Here is a 20,438-nt window from a genome sequence, read left to right on the forward strand (position 1 = left end):
TTCTTCAGCCGATTTATTGCTGTCTTTACCTCATCTTGGCTGGGCGGTATACATTCAATACCATCTTCTGGGATTGGGACTGTGGTATCTTCGTCGTCTTCGCTGCTATTGGATACCAACAGTTTTGAAAAATGTTCTTTCCATATCCTGAGTACACTATCTGTATCAGATACCAAATTACCTTGCTGGTCTCTACAGGAGGATGTGCCTGTACCAAAGCCATCAGTTTGATGCTTGACTCTTTGGTAGAATTTTCGGACTTCATTCTGGCTCCTGTACATCTCGAGTTTTTCACACTCCCGCCTTTCCATCTCTCTCTTTTTCCTGCGGAAAAGACGTTTCTCCTCTCTCCTTTTCACCCTGTATCTATCTCGTGCGCTACGCATTGTAAAGTAGCCCTATATCCCGCATTCTTCTCTTCGGTGGCAGCACGACACTCCTGATCATACCATGGATTCCTTGGTGGAGGTCTCTGGTATCCAAGTATGGGTTTTGCGGCTGTTTGCATGGAGTGTGCCATGATTTGCCATTGCGCTGATATGTTATCGGGATGAGGAGTGCTTTGATTAAGCAATTGGGCTAGTTGAGTGGCATATGCTGTGGCTATCTGTTGTGATTGCAGCTTACCGATGTCTAACTTTCGTGTTGTGTCTGTTCGCACTGTGTTTGCTACGTTTTATCTGGTACGTACCTTTGCCGCAACAAGGTAGTGGTCCGAGTCTATGTTTGCACCTCGGAACGATCGTACATCCAACACGCTTGATGCATGTCTTCCATCTATCACAACGTGGTCAATTTGATTTCTTGTTCTTTGATCTGGCGACAGCCAGGTGCCCTTATGAATATCGAGATGCTTAAATCTGGTACTGCTAATTACCATGTTTTTTGCAGCTGCAAAGTCTATCAGCCGCATACCATCAGATGTTGGAGACTGAATTTCCCGACTGTTAAGCCAAAGATATTCTCCTTTCCAATCTTGGCATTAAAATCGTCTAGTATAATTTTAATGTCATGGGCAGGGCAACGTTCATAAGTTTCTTCTAAGCGCTCGTAAAATATATCTTTGGTCTGTTCGTCCATCTCTTCAGTGGGAGCATGAACGCAAATAAAGCTGATGTTGAAGAATTTTGCTTTTAATCGAATTGCAGCAAGCAAGTCATTCACTGGGGTGAAGCTGGAGACCAGATATTTTAGTCTCCGACTAACTACGAATCCGCTACCAAACTCATGCTTTACGTCATGGCAGGTATAATACATTGCGTCACCTTTAGGTGTTGTTGTGACGCCTTTCCCCTTCCATAGTAATTCCTGTATGGCAGTAATGTCGGCCTTGCACTTTTCAAGTACATCTGCCAATGCGTAAACTGCACCTTCTCTATAAAGTGTGCGAACATTCCAGGTGCAGATTCGCAGATCATGGTCCTTAAAACGTTTGCGGGGTTCGTCAACTTTAGAGGGGTTTGTTTTTCTTTTCTTTCGTTTTTTCATAGTAGGCTGTTTTTCTAGGGGAGGGTTACTAACCCGACGCCCAAGTCCAAGTTTTTAACGTTCTTATTGGCACATGTTAGCTCACTACCTTAAACGGGTGCTAAAGGCAGTTCCCCAGGTGACACCACCACCATTGTCCACATGATATGAAAGAGGGACCAAGATAAATCCTGGGCTTTGCCATGTTAAAGCCGGTCAGGATGGTTCCTTGGTATCTTCCATCCTTTACGTCACCTAGTATAGTAATGCTAGTATAGTAATATTTATTATTATGAAATTATTTAAATGGGGTGCGTCATTTAAACGGTTAGTAGAATTTTCGGAGTAATACGAATCTTTTGATTTCCATTTCCCAAGGGTGTTTATTTTTTAACATATTCCGATATATATATCATCTGTAAGTCTATACTTTTGTAAACAATCTGTTTATTTGTCTCTCAGTTCAAAACTGCACATTTTGTTAATAAGTTGTACTTGCATCAAATAAGGTGGGAGTATCTGTACTGTATGTATGTAAATTATGCCAATATTTATAAAAAAAAGTAAAAATATCCACAACATTGTCCTAACATTTGCACTTTTGTATTCATACAAAAGATGCTTGTCAATGAAACTTAACTAACGTTCTCGAATCGGCTTTTCCTTATTTCATGCCTATTTTATTTACGAGACTTAGTTTTGAAAATGAGTTGGTTTTGTTTCAGTATTCAGTGCAGTACCGTCTAAAGTACATTACATCGATTCAAATTCTACAAGGTGCTGCTGCAGTGGTATTGTTTCCTGATTGCATTGTTAGGAACATTTGATTGTCTCTTATTGCGGGTCTCCTTTTGCGAATGTGAAATCTAAAATAAATAAATGAATTTATTATATTCATGCAAAATGTAAAATAAAATAACTTACTGTTCATTGATTGCTTTCAATACCTCGCGTCGGCAAATAAAGAGGAAAAATATCAAAATACCCTGCGAGGCATTGCAAAAATCCGTTACATCAAGGAGATAGGCCAGAGATGGATATTCGCGACACAAATACGATATAATATCCATAATCCACAATACACCCATAAGAACAATTAGACGTAGAATCATAAATACACTATAATAAGTAGAGAGAAATATTTGAATGGCATAGAAAATGGCATTAGAAGAGACGGCAATGCATTAGAAATAAATCAATAAATTTCCTGTCCCACGTACGAATGGATTTTTTATACCATTTATATATTGAACAAGGCATACATTTTAAAAAATTAAAATAGAACCATTGTTCTTGTGGCAACATTTGTATACTTAATACAGTTTTCATTTTTGTTTACTTACTTTTCCTGGCGATCCGTCTTTCTATTCGCCTCGTACATTGCTACATTTCGTTTAACAGTATAAATCTCCCATATCACTTGGACAAAAGCAATAATATTTAAAATCATAATTATACAAATCGGTATGTAAAAATATAAAGCCCCTATCCATTTATGGGCTAAAATAAAAACAAAGGGTTTCAGATATTCATTATTACAAAGAAATTGAATTGGAATGCAGCGCATACTTACTGTCCAACCAACACATATCATAACCAATGCGAGGTTTATACCTTTCGGGTACCACAGTGGATAATTGGGCCCAAATTAAGATCAATGTAAATATTCCAGCAGTTCCCCACACAAAAGTAGAATAGATTATAAAACGGGTCCAGGCCGTAGAGTCATTCATAGTGCCACACTCTTTCACAGTTTTATACATGTTAAAGCATAAGACACCCAGCCAAAGGTAGGCAGACATAAAGAAGTAGTATCCTGAAAAACCTATAAAAAAATTTGTTATCATAAAAAAATTTAAAAACACATCATTGACACACGTACCAACTGCTTGGCACGGAACAACAGGAAGTATTGGCCGTCCTATGTTAATGTAAACAATAGTTGAATATCCTGCTGTCAATGAAATCAGATAGCAGGTCTGTAATTTGCCGGGAAAAGTATTGTGCAGCTTGTCTATAACTAAATATAAAACAATTGTGATTCCAAAAAATACAACTGAAACAGCCATGCCTGGAAAAAGAAGGAAATTCTAAGCTCTGTTTACTCGGAAATGTTAATACTTACTATATGAGTTCAAGACAAGTGAAACATTTGTTTCATTTTCGATTGGACAACTCATGACTGTTAATTGATGATTTTTGCTTTCGTTATTGTATTGTGGTGAGATGCAATAGTTCAGGGTGCTCAGAGCCACTTTTTCTTTTTCACTTTCGATTATCAAAGAGCCATTCTGTAAAAAACGAGATTGTGTTATACAAAGTTCTTTGGGACACAATTACATACACATATACAGTTAGACAACATAATGATTATAAATTAAACACACTTTATAAATGAAACACACATAAATTAAACATAGTTTTATTGTTATAAATGAATATATGGTAAAATCCAAAAATGTTTTACAATCGGTGAATCCGAGTTTCACCCCATTCAGAATTCGCGAACTGTTAACATATTCTATAGGGATCTCATAATGTGGACCATTGAAATTAATTTTCTTGGAAGCTGTGTTGGTCAACAAGTTTTTTATGTTCCCTTCCGATTTCTGGCTTAACCTTACATTTTATAGACCTATGTCAAAGAAAGAATGACAGAATACTCCATAGAGAACATGATACTAGTGTATGATTTTCCGACACATCCACTGCATCCACCTTACATCCACTGCATCCACATTACATTATCCTATTAATTTCTGTCAATAGCCCAAAATTTGATGCGTGAATTTTCCTCAAAAAACCTATTTTTTGCGTTTAAAATTTAAAAGTGTCATTCAATTTCCTTTGAACCCCGCGTGAGTTTAGTTTTTTTACGCGACGGATCTAATGGGCCCTTTTGCGATGGAATCCATCCCCTAAAACCGCGAATATACACTTGCGTTCAATAAGGAGTGCCCACACAAAAAAGGAATGGTCCAAAAAACATGGTTAAACTTCTCCATTTTGGCCTATTTTGTATTTGTTTAACATTGTTCGCATCCCAACTGTTTTAAATTATTTACTGTTTACAACAACATTATAAATCGTCTCCAAATTTTTTTTTTTCAAAAAAATAGGAGTGTGGGCTAACAAGTAAAAAAGTATTAGTCGGCTTTCCGACAGAGATATACCCTCAGCTCGTTTAAGAGATATCGTGCGTAGCATTTTAGTGACATTTTTTTAAAAATTGGGGGAAGTACCGGAAGTTGTGAACCGGTATTGCCTATCTCCGAACTGAAACTAAGTTTGGAGAGAATATGAAGAAGACCAAATTTTGGATCAAATCGGTTGGTCATTTCGAGGGTTATCGTGCTCTCAAGCCAATACATATGGTGCAATAGGGTTTTTTTTACACCTTTCGGGCAGTTTTCTCAGGAAGTACTGATTTGCCCCTGAAAAAAACTTTTACCGTCGTAATGGAGGCAGCGAATACAAGTTGCTTCAACAAAAATCGAAATGATTCGAGAGCTGGTCTTAAAGTGAACTTATCCGAAGTTTTGTCTGGGAGGTACCCGAAGGAGTGGACAAATATAGTCCATATTCGAACCTGATCTATATCTGGTAGATATTTTAGGATGTGTAAAGTATGGACCAAATTGGTCACTCCCATCAAGAGTTATCCTGCGCACAATGTTTTCGAAAAGTTTTGATTTTTTGTGGAGGAGGTACCTGAAGGAGTGGACCGATATAGCTTATCATCGAACTTGAATTAAGTTTGGACAAAATATTACGAACTCCAAATTTTGGACCGAATCGGCAGATCCGTTCAAGAGTTATTTTGCGCTCCAACCACTACACACGATGTCATGGGTTTTTTTAGAACTTTCAGGCTACTTTTATAGGAAGTATGGACTTGCCCCTGATAAAACTTGTGCCATCGTAAGGGGGGCAGTGAATACAAGTTGCTACAGCAAAAATCAAAGCGATTCGAGAGCAGGTCCTAAACTGCACTTTTCCGAAATTTTGTGGGAGGTACCCGAAGGAGTGAACCGATTGAGTCCATATTGGAACTTCATATACTCTCTTCAAGAGTTATCGTGCGCACAAATTTTCCGAACATTTTCGAACTTTTGTGGGGGACGTACCAGAAGGAGTGGACCGATATAACTTATCTTCGAACTTAAACTAAGTTTGGACAAAATATTACGAAAGCCAAATTTTGGACATAATCGGTTGATCCGTTCGAGAGTTATCGTGCGCTCCAACCAGCCAGACAGACAGACGGACGGACATTGCTAAGTCGACTCCAAATTGTCTGAAACGGATTTCGTCCAAACATATTTGGGCCTAAAACCATTATTTCGATGAGGCACCGAACGGATCTGCCGATTCGGTCCACAATTTGGTCTTTGTAATATTTTGTGCAAACATAGTTTAAGTTCGATGATAAGTTATATCGGTCCCCTCTTTCATGTACCTCCCCCACAAAAGTTCAAAAATGTTCGGGAAAATTGTGCACACGATAACTCTTGATGGGAGTGACCGATTTGGTCCATACTTTACACATCCTAAAATATCTACCAGATATAGATCAGGTTCGAATATGGACTATATTTGTCCACTCCTTCGGGTATCTCCCACATAAAATTTTGGATAAATTCATTTTAAGACCTCGCTCTCGAATCACTTTGATTTTTGTTGAAGCCACTTGCATTCGCTGCCTCAATAACGGCAGTAAAAGTTTTGTCAGGGGCAAGTCCATACTTCTTGAGAAAACAGCCTTAAAGTTGTAAACAACCCCTATGGCACCATATGTAGTGGCTGGAGGGCTCGAACCGAATATATTACCGAATATAGCTATATGATGTTTTTCGCAGGCTAGTGTGATAAAAAAACCATATCTATCGATATCCCCGCAATTTTTTGAGCTTTAATCCTATCCATACTTTTGTCGGTGCATACGGCCAAAGTTTTGAAAACCCCCCTAAATACATAAGTTTTTTTTTTTGTATGGGAAAAAAGTATTTCAATCCACACAGGCTGGGGTATATCTCTGTCGGAAAAGCCGACTGAAACTTTTTTACTTGTTTTTTTTTTCAATTTTTTAAATATAGAAATTTTCATTTATTTTCATTTATTTTCAAGAGTCTTTTTAGGAAATTAACAGCAAAAAAAAAGAGAAATGAGAGAGTTTAGATTTGAGTTTGTAAACATTAGTATTGGTTTCGGACAGATTCCGATTGAAAGGATGAAGAAGATAACGCCGAAAGTGGTTTCCACAGTTTTGAGGAAAACCGTACAAAATCCACAAAATTGGTGGGTTAGCTGAAAAATCGGGAGCTCGGAGGTATTTTCATTAGATGTGAGGTTAAGGCATATATGTATGTATGTATGTATACCTTTAAACCAGTGATGGCCACCAACAACAACTTTCCTATGCCCGCGGGCATACTACACACACGTACACTTTAAACACATTCGTTCGGTTAACGCATTGTTTACGTTTCCACTCACACTAGCCTAAGTTATAATCTGCAAATGTGTGTTTTTGGCCATCACTGCTTTAAACCGTAAGTAAAAACATCTTCAAAAGACCAACTTCCGATCAATGTCGTATAAATTTTGAGCAGTATAAGGTCCTTTCATGGTACTAAAAAATTATGTCCACACTGAAAAGGAGTCTGAATTCAATTAGTTTAGTTCTCTACATACATATGTATGTATTTTGAAAAAGTATGATATTCAAAATTGGAAAAAAAGCAAGAAATCGGAGTTACTGGAGACTTTTTTGGTCGAATTGTGTGACAAATAATCTGTATCGGGCGACATAAGTAATTAAATACATACTAAACGATAATTAGTTTGTGATATTAATTTGACTATGTTATTTACAATGCTGCCAGTCAGAAGTTTTTATCTTTGACACCAAACCTGAAATGTATGACGACCTCGAAATTAAATACAGGGTGACCAAGTAATCAACTAAGTGTTAGTGTGACAAGATTTCAAGCATTCCAGTGAAGCAGTCTCAGTGAAAATCCAATTACCACTGTTGTCCGTGTTACCAGAGCTATTGCATAAAATTCCGAACTTGCAATGCATGTAGAATTCGGGAGATCATTTAAACAGAGATGTCAGAAAGAAAAGCAGACGAAGGTGGTTACTTACTTGATAACGATCGGATCCCTCTGCTCAAAATAGGTTAATTGATTAGTGGATTAGAACGCAAATATAAATGACCGCTGTTTTTTTTTTTTTGCATATTTAAAATTTAAATCCTCTATCGTATTTTAATAATCATCTTCTAGAAAAATATCACTTTCATATTTGGTAGATTATTTGGCTATGATGCCCAGGCTCATAAATCCCGAGCTGTAGTAATTTGATCAGCAATTTAGTTAGTTTACTGTCCGGCTGCTCCAATAATTGCTAATCCATTTTCAAAATCGAAAAATGAAGGCGTTTGTACGATATATTCCAGAATAAACAACAAAACAACAAAAACAAAAACATTGTTCCACAACATCCCATACGGGACAAGGGAGACTTCTCTCATGTCAATGAGTGCACCCCGATTCATATTTAGCTCAATGATATGGGACCTACCTTTTATCGCCGAGTCCGAACGGCGTGTCCTAAGACACCACTTGTAGAGAAGTTTTTCAAGGCTGAAATACTCAGGAAATGTCGCCAACATTACTGAGGGGTATTTTGCCACCGTTGAAAAATGTTTGGTGTTGCCTGGTCGGGGAATCGAACCACCGACCTTCTGCGTGCAAGGCGGGCGTGCATACCATTGCACCACGGTGGCACCCAACAACAACAAAACAAATGTTAAAAATTGTTTTTTTGGTAAAATAACAAATATTCTACATTCCAAATTTATTGTGCAAATTTTTTATACATTTTATTAGATAGCTGATATAAAACTAAAAATAAAAAAAATTTATTTTTATTAATTTTCTCATTTAGAGTTGATTGACCGATGATTTTTGCAAATGAAAAAGGAGAGCCAATGGACCAATATTAAAGAAGAAGAACTATGCATATAGTTTTTACAGAATTCGACTTTTTCAATTCGCGAAACCACTGGAACCGTTAGTGAAAAATATAACTGAAAAGAAAGGAAGTCAAAAACAACTGTTTGCAAAATCCCCATATATAATTTAATTGTTCCAGAAATATTCCAGAAGGGACAATTGAGATTTCTCTAATATTAAGGAGTGCACCCCGATTCATATTATCTCAATGATATGGGACGTACTGTTTATCGCCGAGTCCGTCTTACTACACAGCTTTGTAGAAACATTTTACATGGCTGAAATACTCAGGAAATGTCGCCAACATTATGCTGAGGGCCATTTTGCCACCGTTGAAAATTTGATGTTGCCTGACCCGGGAATCGATCCGTAGACCTTCTGAGTGGAAGGAGGGTGTGCATTAGGGTTATAACCTATTGACTTTTTTCATTCCATTTAATTATTAAAAAATGATTATTATTTATTTGTGAAAAAAAATACTATGAAATGAAATTTTTTACAGAGTTTTATATAACTTGCTTTGGTGTCCGTTTAGTTCAGATCTGGTAACTCATTTTTAACACAGTTGCAGTTGACCAATCGAATTGAAACCTTGCACACTTTTTAGATTTAGATGACAATACAAGAATGTGGAATCAAAACCAATATTGGTCCATTTTATAGTGTTTTAACGGTGTTTTATTTAAATTGCATTTCAAATCTGGTAACTCATTTTCCACACAGTTGCAGTTGACCAATCGAACTTAAACTTTGCACACTTTTCCGATTTGGATGACAATACATGAATATGGGCCCATTTTTTCTACAGACATTTCCCCACCAAAAATTGTGAACATAGGTCCAGGTTTTTGTATAGCCCCCTTATAGCGGTACCGCCCGATTTCAAGTATTATTCGGACTTTATCTTCATTTTTAAGCAGAATTGGCTGTAACCATTGGTACAGAAACTTCCTCACTAAAAATGATGGACATAGGTACAGGTTTTGGTATAGCCCCCATATAGCGGTACGGCCCGATTTCAAGTGTTTTAAGGATTTTATATTCATTTTTAGGCCGAATTGGCTGTAACTTGGCATTTGGAGTCCCTAATGGTACTGAAACTTCCACAACAAAATTGTGGACATAGGTCCAGGTTTTGGTATAGCCGCTATATAGCGGTACGACCCGATTTCTAGTGTTTTAACGATTTTATATTCATTTTAAGGCCGAATTGGCTGTTACTTGGAATTTGGAGTCCCTAATGTTACTGAAACTTCCCCACCAAAATTGTGGAGATAAGTCCAGGTTTTCGTATAAACCCCATATAGTGGCACCACCCGATTTCAAGTGTTTTAAGAATTTTATCTTCATTTTTAGCCAGAATTGGCTGTAACTTGGCCTTTGGAGTTCCCAATGCTACAGAAACTTCCATACCAAAAATTATTGACATAAGTCCAGGTTGTGGTATAGCCTTTATATAACGGTACTACACGATTTCAGTGTTTTATTTAGAAATGCACTTAACACTACAAAATAATTTGTCGTTTAGCCTCAATAAATATATTCTTTCTCATGATGGAATCTCTCAAATAAAACGCTTGCCGTTTAATTTTGCCACCATTTATAATTTAAATGCAAGCGTTTTATTTGAGAGATTCCATCATGAGAAAGAATATATTTATTGAGGCTAAGCGACAAATTATTTTCTAGTGTTAAGTGCATTTCTAAATAAAACACTGAAACTTAATTTTTTTATATTATTTTTTATTTTTCTCTAAACATTAATTATTTTCTGTTACACGAATGCATGACTTTCATGCATCAACTCGAAAAAAGAACAAAACTAATTTATTCAAAATATATTTGGGTGTTTTGTTGGCAAATTTGATGTATATATTTTCTTGCTATATAGTACAAAAACATATTTCATTTATTCGGCGACTTATATTGAAATTTGATGGAGATTATTATTGTCTTTGACGTCTTCTATCTAGAATGAAGTTTTGTGGGACAAAACTTAATAAACTCAGATAAAGTACAACATTAACCCTAAAACGTGATTTTAGTTTTGACAGATTCCTGGCGTTTAGGTGCGATTTAGAGTTTTAGTGTATTCAGGGACCTATAGTAAAATTTTATGACAAATAATTTTGTAGAATATTTTGATCTGATACGATCACATTTTAAAGGAGTTTTTAAACGTTTTTGAAAAAAGGACCAAAAAGACCCCTTTAGTGACTCGCATGAGGGTTAATTTATTTCATAGAAAGATACCCCGTATTTTTGTCAGTAATATTGCCAAATACACTTTATACCTAAAATATAAGGATTCCGAGGAATCTGATGTCGAATATTTCAAAACCTGTAGAAAAGGGCGGAACTTGCCACGCCTATTTATGTTACTTCCCGACGTAAACTTTCAAAACGCCGATACACGTGTCTTCTTTTTTTCGGTCCTCTTTCATAATCTGTGCGGGTTTTTTTTTGTAATTTTAAAAAAAAGTTTGATTTTGTTGTACAGTGTTATATAGAAGTGAAAAGACTGAAATCGGATGGTACTGTTATATGGGGTCTATACCAAAACGTCGACCAATATAGACAGTATTTTTTGAAAATGTTTTCTTACGTCTAGAATCACAAAATAACAAAGTACAACCAATTCAGTGGTCAAATGGGACTAATACCTTCAAAATCCCTTAAAGTGACGCGTCGCGTTATATGGGGGCTATACCAGGGACGGAAGCCCGGGCACCCCATTCAAAAGGAAAGTAGATTCCATTACTTTGCCACCCATAACGGAAATAAATTTGTTCAAGTTGTGTTTCTAAAAATTCAAGTAAATAGAAACATTCCCACTCGTACTGTATTCGCGTAGTTCAAAGCTAAATTAAGTTACTGATGAATTATTACAACACTAAATTAGTCATTTAACAAAAATACATAGATTTTCTATTCGCTCACCTCCATAAGTGTCCAAGGAAATTCTTTCATTGAAATTACTTCAAGTTCTTCGCAAGGTTTTCCAATTTGTATGATGAAATTATCGAAAATATTTACACTTTCATTTGTCTTGTTCATGAATTCAATCTGCATTTCGTTTGGTACATCGTTCGCCAATTTTTCACAACGACGTGAAGTTTGATTGAAAAATTCACCTCGTTCACAGCATAATTTCGTACAAAATCTACCTTTCGACTCATCACAGATACAACCTCTCACGTGCTTTACTGCTGGCTGTGGTGTATAACGAAACATTAGGGTGTAATTGTAGAATTCGGTTTCATTCTCGGGAATCACTATGCCATCATAGAGATATGAACCATTTTCGAGACGTTTACTTTTTGTAAGATCAACGGTATCACGAAAATTACATTGTTTAGGTATAATTTCAAGTTCACGGTCTATTAATGCGGTAATAACAAAAATTCCTATACAGGTAAAGATAAGCATTGCCAGTGTAAAAATAACTACCGATATGATATGACCTTTTTCCATATTTATATGTCACAGATAAATACGTCCGTCCATTGGCAAGTATCGTTTATTTCAGACTGCGAACGGAAATTGAGTCAACACCTTGTTGATGCAATGGAGAATAAACAGAAAGTAGAATTTTAAATAACTTCTCTTAATACCAATAAAACCACAAAATGTTTCATAGGCTAATTTTGCAACGAACGTATGTACATACTCGTACATATGTAAAGGGTGTTTTTTAAGCCCGATAGAACTTGAAATTGTAAAAAATAACACAAAAAATTAAATTGTAATAAAAATTTTTTTTATTCTAAAGATCAATACGTGACATTAACATTTGAAAATGATTTCGGGCATATGGGCACCGAGGGTGCTTTTTTAAGCCCGATAGAACTTGAAATTGTAAAAAATAACACAAAAAATTAAATTGTAATCAATTTTTTTTTATTCGAAAGATCAATACGTGACATTAACATTTGAAAATGATTTCGGGCATATGGGCACCGCGGCTGTTCTTGACGAAGTGCATTCTGGACGTCCAATTTTTGGCCACTTTTTCGAGCACTGCTGGCCGTATGTCACGAATAACACGAACAATGCTGGCCGGCGTTACGAAATAAGTCCCCAATGAAATAACTCCCCAAACTGAAAATGAAATAAGTCCCCAAAATTTTATACACAAAACAACAACAACTATAATTTAAATTTTTAGGGATTTATTTCATTTTTCTGGGGATTTATTTCATACAAAAATTTGGGGACTTATTTCATTATGAAATAACTCCCCAAATTTAGAAATGAAATAAATCCCCAAAAATTAATTTGGGGATTTATTTCATTTTTCTAAAATTGCAAATTATATCCCACTGGACTTACCACGCAGTCGTTGTGCTTTCTCATGTAGTTATTGCTTATCAAGTAGTTTTTTGAAGAGCGTCTACTGATTAGTATGGAAGTCGAAATTATTGCCGCTGAGAAAAAAGTTCGAAGGTATTATATATTCCAAAAATGATTTACACGCAACACCTGCATTTGCAGCATAAAAGGTTGCAAATCAAGAGTGAATGTGGAAGATGGAAAGTTTGTTTAACAAAAAAATATGGAGCTTAATCATTGGAATGAAGAAGGAGTATATATAACTAAAAGCATAGGTAAATATGATTGTGAAAGTAAATCGTTTTCGATGAATTGTAGTACGAGTAGTTGTTTGTGGGAAAAAGGACGTGTCTTGGTTTCAAGTTAAAAATTCGCGCGAATTTTTAACTTGAAACCAAGACACGTCCTTTTTCCCACAAACAACTACTCGTACTACCATTCATCGCATTTGATCGTAAATTGTTTTGTTGTGAAAATAGGTTGATATTTTGGTATGAAACCAAAATTCGCGCGAATTTTTGTTTCATACCAAAATATCACCCTGTTTTCACAACAAAATAATTTACATTAAAATTCTTAATATTTGAAAGCATTGAATATGTATTAAATCGTTTTCGATGAATGGTAGTACGAGTAGTTGTTTGTGGGAAAAAGGACGTGTCTTGGTATCAAGTTAAAAATTCGCGCGAACAAAAAACATAACAATCGATGCAATTTTTTGAGGAATTATTTCATTTTTAAAATTGGGGACTTGTTTCATAATGAAAGAAGTCCCCAAATTTGGGGAGTTATTTCATTTTATTTTGGGGAGTTATTTCACTTCGTTGGGGAGTTATTTCATTTAAATTTTTGGGGACTTATTTCATTATGAAATAACGCCCCAAATTTGGGGACTTATTTCATTTTCAGTTTGGGGACTTATTTCATTGGGGACTTATTTCATAACGCCTGCTGGCCTCCAAGGCATCAATTGTTGCTGGTTTATCAGCATAAACCAGTGACTTCACGTAGCCCCACAGGAAATAATCGAGTGGTGTCAAATCGCACGACCTTGGAGGCCAATTGACAGGTCCACTTCTCGAAATCAACTTATCGCCAAATTTTGATTTCAATAAGTCGATGGTTGCGTTCGCCGTATGGCACGCAGCGCCATCCTGTTGAAACCACATCTCCTCCGGATCAATGTCATCTATATTTTCAAACAAAAAATCATTGATCATGGTGCGGTAACGATCTCCATTGACCGTAACGCGAGCTCCGGCCTCATTTTTGAGGAAATAAGGTCCGATGATGCCACCAGCGTGAAAACCGCACCATACGGTGCATTTTTCTGGATGTAATGGAGTCTGTAGGGTCTCTTGTGGATTGGTCTCACTCCATATGCGGCAATTTTGCTTTTTAACAAACCCGTTAAGCCAAAAATGCGCCTCATCGCTGAACACCATTTTGCGATAAAACAACGGGTCATTTGCCAACTGCTCTCTAGAGCCCAATCGGGGAAAGAACGACGCATATAATGGTCTCGTGGCTTCAATTCCTGCACCAGCTGGATCTTATACGGGTGTAGGCCGAGATCTTTGCGCAAAATTTTCCACGTAGTGGACGGACAGAGCCCCAATTCCTGCGACCGACGACGAATAGATAAATTTGGATTTTCTTCCACACTTTCGTTTACAGCGGCGATATTGTCTTCAGTACGCACATTCCTTCGACGTGCTGGTGTTATTGCATTCTCTAGAGAGTATGTGGTACGAAATCTATCAACAGTTCGACGAATGGCTTGTTCAGATGGACGATTATGTACGCCATACAAATGACGAAGTCGTCTATAAGTTGCGCGAATCGACGACTGATTTTCAAAGTAAACAAATAAAAAAAGTTTCATCAAAATTTAATTTTTTGTGTTACTTTTTACAATTTAAAGTTCTATCTAGCATAAAAAACACCCTATATATGTATGTGGGTAGGTAGATAGGGGTGTAAATTGGTAAACAGAATGTCCACAGCAACCCAACAAAAGAAATATTTCAATTCAATTCATAGGCATAATGTGTATACATTGGTCGACCTTTTGGTTTCAAAAAATTCTTAAAATCGAAGTCGACTTTTGGTTATAAAGAAAATCGAAAAGTCGACTTTTCATGGTCGACTTTCGATTTTCAAGATTTGATATAACATCTTATATTGGCAACAATAAATATTAAAAAAGCTATATAATCGATCAAAAATCTACTTTAGTCGACTATTTGGTTAAAGGTAAAACTTCAAAGATCGAAAAGGCGACCATAATGAATCCCGCATTAACGATTAACAGCTGATCAACCCTCCCAAGAATTCAATGGACAAATTTTATTCAATTAACAAATCGGATGGTATAATTCCAACATCGTTTCAGAATGTATCGGATCCGGTGTTAACAATCCTGACGGAGGTTTTATAGGTCTGTTTACGTTTTTCGTTAATAGCTTTTCTCTGGAAAGAGGTAAAGGTGACGTATGTACATCCCCAAAGCGGGGAAGGTAAGTCACACATTAATCTTTCTTTTTTTCTGTTGAAGACAATGTTTACTGGATCTTGAAGTTATGGCACAAAATTTAGTAAATCTCAGAGAACTTACATCAAGAGCAATTCTATAGAAACTGCTTTGCAAACTTTTAATTGGCGGTCAGTGGAAAATTGGTACCAAACTTAAGTCACCTGGCGCAGGGTGCCTTGTTAAAATTTTCAAACTTGACCTATGACAATTGTTTTGGTGTAAACCCTTTGAAAACTGAACTGCTGATATACACCAGGAAGTGTAAACTTTCCAATATCAAGCCACCAGTTTTGGAAGAAGTTGGATTCTTAAAGCTATTGGAAGCCACTGGAATATAAAGGAACGGACAGATCACCAGAGCAATTAAAACCACCTCTCAGGCTGCTTTGAACGTGATTCGGGATCCTTATCTACCTTCAAATTATAGGTACCAATTTCCACAGTTGGTATGAGTTCTATGGAGGCATTCCGTGTCGCTACTTGGTCTTGTAGCCGTTTACTGCCAGACCCATTTTAGCAGATTTCCCTTTGACAGATTCTCTTTTGGCGTATATTGTTTAATTTATTTTAACGTTTGCATCTCGCATAAACTTTTCCAGCGGAATGTCGAACAGACTTTACAGGTGGGTTCTTTCCAAATTATCACTTAATGTCATCTCGCAAATCCGAACGAGCTTTGCGGGGGACCGAACTTTTTGTACCCTCCACCACGAACTGTATTAAGATAAATATAAACAATTAGTAGTTACTAAGCTCTTCATCTACGTTAAATCTACTTCCTTGGAGGAGAATAATTTTTTAACTGATGATAATCATTTTATATTCAAAATATTCTGTGTGGAGGTATTCTACTCACGGTGAGTGCGGTTCTATGGGGGCTATATGAAGACCTTTAAATTTAAATTTCTGGTGGGTAACAACAACAGCAAAAACTACACACAAAATTTCAGTCATTTCGAAATCGGGAGGTACCGGTCTACGGGGCTATATGAAGACGTGGACCTATACAGACAAATTTCAGGTGGAAAGTTATATACCTCCCACGGGAACTATGTACCAAATCTCAGCCATTTCGGTGAAAAATTGAGGATAAAACCTTGAAAATGCCTAATATAGGACGGTACCGAACTATGAAGATCTGGATCTGTACCGAAAATGTTCAGGTAGATGGTTTTACCGCCAACGAACTAAACTAAATACCAAATTCCAGGCATTTTGGTGCTATATTGAGTCCACAACCTTCAAAATACCGAAAATGGGGAGGGACCGTTCTATGGGGGCTGTATAAAAACTTTTCGTCAGTCATCAGGCAATCACAAAATATTTTGTGGTTGTTGGACATTTTGACATTTATAGATATTTCCGAAAAATCGACAGTCAAAACTGATAGTGTGTACAAATTTCAGATGGAAAGGTTTATTCCCAAAACGAAATTTCAAATTTTAGCCATTTCGGTGAGGCTAAATAAAACCCTGAAAATACCGCAAATCGGGAGGTATCGTTCTATGAGTAATACATATATCGAAAGGTCGACCGAGCATCTTACGACCAAACATCCTAGGAGTAATAGAAACTTCTATACTAGGGATAAGTAAAGTCGATTTCGGTTAATCGATTATTAGCCGTAAAATTTGTAAAAACCGTAGTCGACTATTGACCGAAAACGAAAACCCGAAAAACGAAAACAACGACGAAGTCGACTACTAGTTGTATGCTAGGTTTACATTTACGAAATCCACTCGATTTCAACTGTCAATTCCATTGCTTAACCGTCAAATTAAATCCAGTTGATTTCAGATGAGATTTCATTTGACGTAAACGCAAAGGAATTGAGTCAAAGTTAAAATCTACTTGATTTCGTAAATGTAAACGTACTCGTAGTCTATTAATATTCGTAGTCGACCATTAATCGTACACGGTGCGCCTTAACTAATTTTAAATGGAAGGTGCTTACACCTGGGAAGTTTTTGCAGATTCTGAAACTAGAATGCTTATAGATGAGAAATATCAAAAAACAAAAAAAATAGCCGGAGGGATTTTCAAATAAATCGCGATTTAAGTTCACATTTTTAGGGGTTCTTTAGGATTTCACGATTTTGCTTGGAAACCGCGAGTCCTATGCAAATGGGCGCAAAGGAAATTTTGTAGCTTGGAAAATTCTCCACAAGATTGACCTGTATGATATTTTCATGGGTTTTACCGTTTTTGAGATATAGAAGTACAAATTGAGACAATGCACTGACTGTATCGCCTCCTTATAAAACAATGTCATTACTGCAATTTCCCAAATTAAACTTATATATCTTGAAAATGGTACAACCTAGGAAAAAATAAATCTAATCCAATCTTGTAGAGAATTTTCAGAGCTTCAACATTTTTTTTTAGTCCCATTTTGATATGACTTGCGGTTTCCAAGCAAAATCTTGAAGACTTAAGATAAAAACCTAAAAATTCGAACTGAACCCCTATATCTCAAAAATGGTAAAACCTACAAAAAACCCAAGGTCACTCTTGTAGATAATTTTCACAGCTACAACATTTTCTTTAGACTCATTTCGATACGACTTGCGGTTTCCAGGCAAAATCGTGAAAACCTAAAAAATCCTTAAAATTGTGAATTTTGATCGCGATTTATTTAAAAATCCCTCCGGCGATTTTTCTGATTTCTGAACATTGCTGTTTCAGAATCAGTGAAATCTTCCCCTGTGTAAACGGTTTTCATTAAAACTTAGTTAAGGCGCACTGAGCATGATATTGTTTTATAAGGAGGCGATATAGTCAGTGCCTTGTTTCAATTTGAACTTCTATATCTCAAAAACGGTAAAACCTACGAAAATATCATAAAGGTAAATCTTGTGGAGACTTTTCACAGCTACAACGTCTTCCTTTGACCCATTTACATAGGACTCGCCGTGTCCAAACAAAATCGCGAAAACCTAAAGAACCTCTAAAAATGTGAACTAAAAACGCGATTTATTTAAAAATCCCTGCGGCGATTTTTTTGTTTCTTGAGATTTCTCATCTATAAGCATTGTAATTTCAGAATCTGCAAAAACTTCCCAGGTGTAAGTAAGCACCTTCCATTTAAATTTGGTTAATGGGCCGATTCCGTACAGCGAGGCGAGTCATGTCGCGTCGTCTATCGTCTCTGCGACAAAATTTAAAAAATGCACTACGTACAGCGATAGAAAATAATCGTCGATAACAAGTTATTTTTATTTTTTTTTTTTTATTTTATTTTTATTAGTTAGTAAAAATGAACGGCGACAGCTAATTTGTTGTCGCCGGAAAATGAACATTACGGCGACAAAATTTGACGCCGTCGTGCGACTTTTGCCATACGTAATGGAAAAATTGCAACTGGCAACGCGACACGACTCGCCTCGCTGTACGGAATCGGCCCATATGGCACACCGTGCGTAGTCGAACGATCGCACCAATGAACACGGTCGATTATATTCGATTATAACGGTTTTCGGTTGTTAATGAAAACTCGAAAGTCGACTTTTAGAAAACCTTTATAAATTCGATTAACCGAAAGTCGAGTTTTAAGTTTTAGACAAAAACCGAATAATCGAAAAACCGATTATTACATTCCACTGCGTATGCCTATTCTATAAAAAATTAAAAGGCTTTATCTTAAAAATTGCGACCAATAACTTAATTTCAACAGACACTCGGACATGGCTATTTCGACTTAAAATTGTATGCTGATCAAGAATATATGTATATATACTCCCCGACGACTATTTCGATGTGTTACAAACGGAATGACAAATTTAATTATATCTCAAATTATGGTGGAGGGGGTAAAAAGATGCTAAGCGCCGATCTCTCTTGGGTCTTTTCCAGGAATTGCCACAATGCCGAACGGGACGCTTTTTTTTACTTGTCAACGTTCTTGTGGGTGAACTCGCGACCCATGTGAGCTCACTACCTTTATATATATATATATATATATATATATATATATATATATATATATATATATATATATATATATATATATATATATATATTATATATATTATTATATATTATATATATTATATATTATTATTATATTAAAACCTTTTCTGTTTTTTGCCTGTGCTCCCGGAAATGTCTAAACAAATAAAAAACAAGAGTCTCATTGTTTGTATACATACACACAAAAACAAAGATAAAGGCAGCATGTCATACAAACACCCACAACTCACCAAAATTGTTTTTTCAACACGGCATCGAATAGCGAGAGAAGAGAAAAAAATTTTCAAAGAAATGAGAGAAATATTGTTCAGTTGACACAAACTATTTTTGGATTTAACAAAAACGATTGTTGGATTCACAATACCACATAAGGAATCCAACAATATGTTAACAATACTTATTTTGCTCTTGGAATATTGTTGGATCAAACATATTTTTTCTCTGCGTGTATGTAGATGGGTATATCAAAACGTGGAAATTTACTGACAAATTGCGGGGAAAAGTTATTATAGCACCATATAAGACTAAATACTAAATTTCAGCCATTTCTAAAGGATAGTGCGGCTAAAATCCTGAAATACCCTATAATCGTTAGGTACCATTCAACGGAGGGTATATAAAACGTGGACTTATGCTGATAAATTTCTGGAGGAAAGTTAAATAGCCTCGAAAATGACTAAATAGGTATTAATTTACAGCTATTTCTGTAGGATAATGCAGCTAAATCCTTGAAATCTCCCGAAAATCGGGCGGTACCGTTCTATGGGGGGCAATCCAAAACGTGAACCAGTGCTAACACATTTCGGGGAAAAATTTTCTGGGTCCAAAGAAGTCTCAATCAATGACAAGGAAAATCGAATAGATTATGAAAGTAGAGCTAAAAATATGAGACACGTGTATCGGCGTTTTTAAAGTTTACGTCGGAAAGTAACCAAAATAGGCGGGAGAAGTTCCGCCCATTTTTAAATTCTTCGAAATATTCGAGTTTAGATATCTTGGAATCCTTGCATTTCAGGTATATAGTGTCTTTGGCAACTTTACTTAGGAGGGTGTGGGAAATATTTTTGTTAAAAATTTTAACCCTCATGCGGTTCATCAAATGGGTCTTTTTT

General features: G+C 36.2%; 2 protein-coding genes across 4 annotated transcripts in view; both read right to left on the bottom strand.

Moving 5' to 3' along the window:
• LOC141403880 (G-protein coupled receptor Mth2-like) overlaps positions 1-20,438 on the bottom strand; it is a 536,210-nt gene that overhangs the window by 227,066 nt on the left and 288,706 nt on the right. The window lies entirely within an intron of this gene.
• On the bottom strand, positions 2,116-12,036 carry LOC141401094 (G-protein coupled receptor Mth2-like). The gene is made up of 7 exons (XM_073980930.1): positions 11,430-12,036; positions 3,593-3,758; positions 3,350-3,538; positions 3,041-3,292; positions 2,811-2,967; positions 2,392-2,586; positions 2,116-2,333 (listed from the first exon to the last, which is right to left on the bottom strand). The coding sequence occupies exons 1-7, from the start codon at positions 11,961-11,963 to the stop codon at positions 2,231-2,233; spliced, it is 1,596 nt and encodes a 531-aa protein (XP_073837031.1). The 5' UTR covers positions 11,964-12,036; the 3' UTR covers positions 2,116-2,230.

This window comes from Musca autumnalis, unplaced genomic scaffold (genome assembly GCF_047663935.1).
Source record: "Musca autumnalis isolate F117 unplaced genomic scaffold, ASM4766393v1 scaffold_4, whole genome shotgun sequence".
NCBI lineage: Eukaryota > Metazoa > Arthropoda > Insecta > Diptera > Muscidae > Musca > Musca autumnalis.

Bases quoted from the DNA above. Each gene is read 5' to 3' on its own strand.
- LOC141401094 (XM_073980930.1), bottom strand. From the start codon at position 11,963: ATGGAAAAAGGTCATATCATATCGGTAGTTATTTTTACACTGGCAATG. The intron at 3,759-11,429 runs GTGAGCGAATAG...CGTTTTTTACAG, and splicing joins TTCCTTGGACACTTATGGAG to AATGGCTCTTTGATAATCGA. The intron at 2,968-3,040 runs GTAAGTATGCGC...TTTTTATTTTAG, and splicing joins TGATATGTGTTGGTTGGACA to CCCATAAATGGATAGGGGCT.